General features: G+C 55.2%; 1 protein-coding gene across 1 annotated transcript in view; it reads left to right on the top strand.

Moving 5' to 3' along the window:
- The window catches only part of KRT15 (keratin 15), a 5753-nt gene that overhangs the window by 3539 nt on the left and 867 nt on the right, over window positions 1-1347 (top strand). The window contains exons 6-8 of the mRNA XM_008571056.1: window positions 93-313; window positions 793-818; window positions 1245-1339. Of these exons, the coding sequence (XP_008569278.1) occupies window positions 93-313; window positions 793-818; window positions 1245-1339 (342 nt within the window). The remainder of the gene's footprint in view (window positions 1-92; window positions 314-792; window positions 819-1244; window positions 1340-1347) is intronic.

Here is a 1347-nt window from a genome sequence, read left to right as displayed (position 1 = left end):
ATAGTTCCCTGCTCCCGTCTCAATCCCCTACTCCCATGCCCTCGGTGGTTTCCTTGCCAACCTGATGTGTTTATGGATCTGTTGCCTACCAGAAAGCTGGGCTGGAGAACTCACTGGCAGAGACAGAGTGCCGCTACGCCACACAGCTGCAGCAGATCCAGGGGCTCATCAGCAGCATTGAGGCCCAGCTGAGTGAGCTCCGATGCGAGATGGAGGCTCAGAACCAGGAGTACAAGATGCTGCTGGACATCAAGACGCGGCTGGAGCAGGAGATCGCCACCTACCGCAGCCTGCTCGAGGGCCAGGATGCCAAGTAGGGACTCAGCACAAGGGAGGAAGGGGAGGGATTGGTTGTGGCTGGGGTGGAGGGTCATCTTATGGGGGTGGCAGGGTGTCCCTAAGCAGCTGCATGGTACAGTGAAAAGATAACTGAGCAGGAAGTAAGGGTCTGGATTCTGTACTCTGGTCTTTGCTGTTACCTTGGGCAGGTCACGTTGCCTCTCTGGACCTATTTCTTCTGTAAATGATAGAGGTTGGTCTCTGGTCTCTAGTATTTAATGCTTGTTCCCCTCTCTGCATGAAGCAGATGGGGTGTTATTGTAGATCAGAATCTATTTCCTCTGGTGTGGCAGGCCTGGCTGGGCTTCCAGGATGTCCCAGCTCCTAGAGGAGCTGGGCGTGGGGGTGGTGGGGTGGGGGCTGGAGAGGACTGCTTAGCTGTCCACATGAGTTTTCCTTAGGGAGCCCTGAGCTTTTGCCCTTTGCTTACATCTGCTTCCCCTTCTCTTTCAGGATGGCTGGCGTTGGCATGAGGGAAGGTAGGAAGGCTCGACTCTTTTAGTGTAGGGTGGGGAGAGGAGCTGTGGAAGCCACCACTTCCCTTGGAGTGGGGAGGAAGGAGAAATAGACCAAACAGCACAGTAGGGCAGGGACACTCCCAGTCCAGTCCACCCTCGTCCTCAGCGGTACCCTCTAGCAGCCCCAGGTGGGGCTGGGGTTGAAGATGCCCACAATTGCCCTGAGGTGGTTGCTCACTGCCGGGTGTACCTGCTACCCACTGATACCGCCCATCTCTTCCATAAGTAAATCAACACCGGACTTGACTTCCTAGCAGCTCTTAAAAGATGGCCAATAGCCATTCTCAGGGGTGCTGTCCAGTTTTCCCAGAGCCCACCCACAGTCCTGACCACCTTGGGAGAGAGAGAAGGGTGGTTCCCTCACTCTAAAGCTTTCTCTTTCTATAGCTTCTTTAGGAGGTGGTGGACGCAGTGGCGGTGGCAGCAGCAGCAGCAGCAGCAGCAATTTTCGCATCAATATAGAGGAGTCAGTGGATGGAAAGGTGGTTTC

This window comes from Galeopterus variegatus, unplaced genomic scaffold (assembly GCF_000696425.1).
Source record: "Galeopterus variegatus unplaced genomic scaffold, G_variegatus-3.0.2 Scaffold658, whole genome shotgun sequence".
In the NCBI taxonomy this organism is placed as follows: domain Eukaryota; kingdom Metazoa; phylum Chordata; class Mammalia; order Dermoptera; family Cynocephalidae; genus Galeopterus; species Galeopterus variegatus.
Note: the sequence above shows the minus strand (reverse complement) of the source record. Positions and strands in the feature narration are given on the sequence as shown.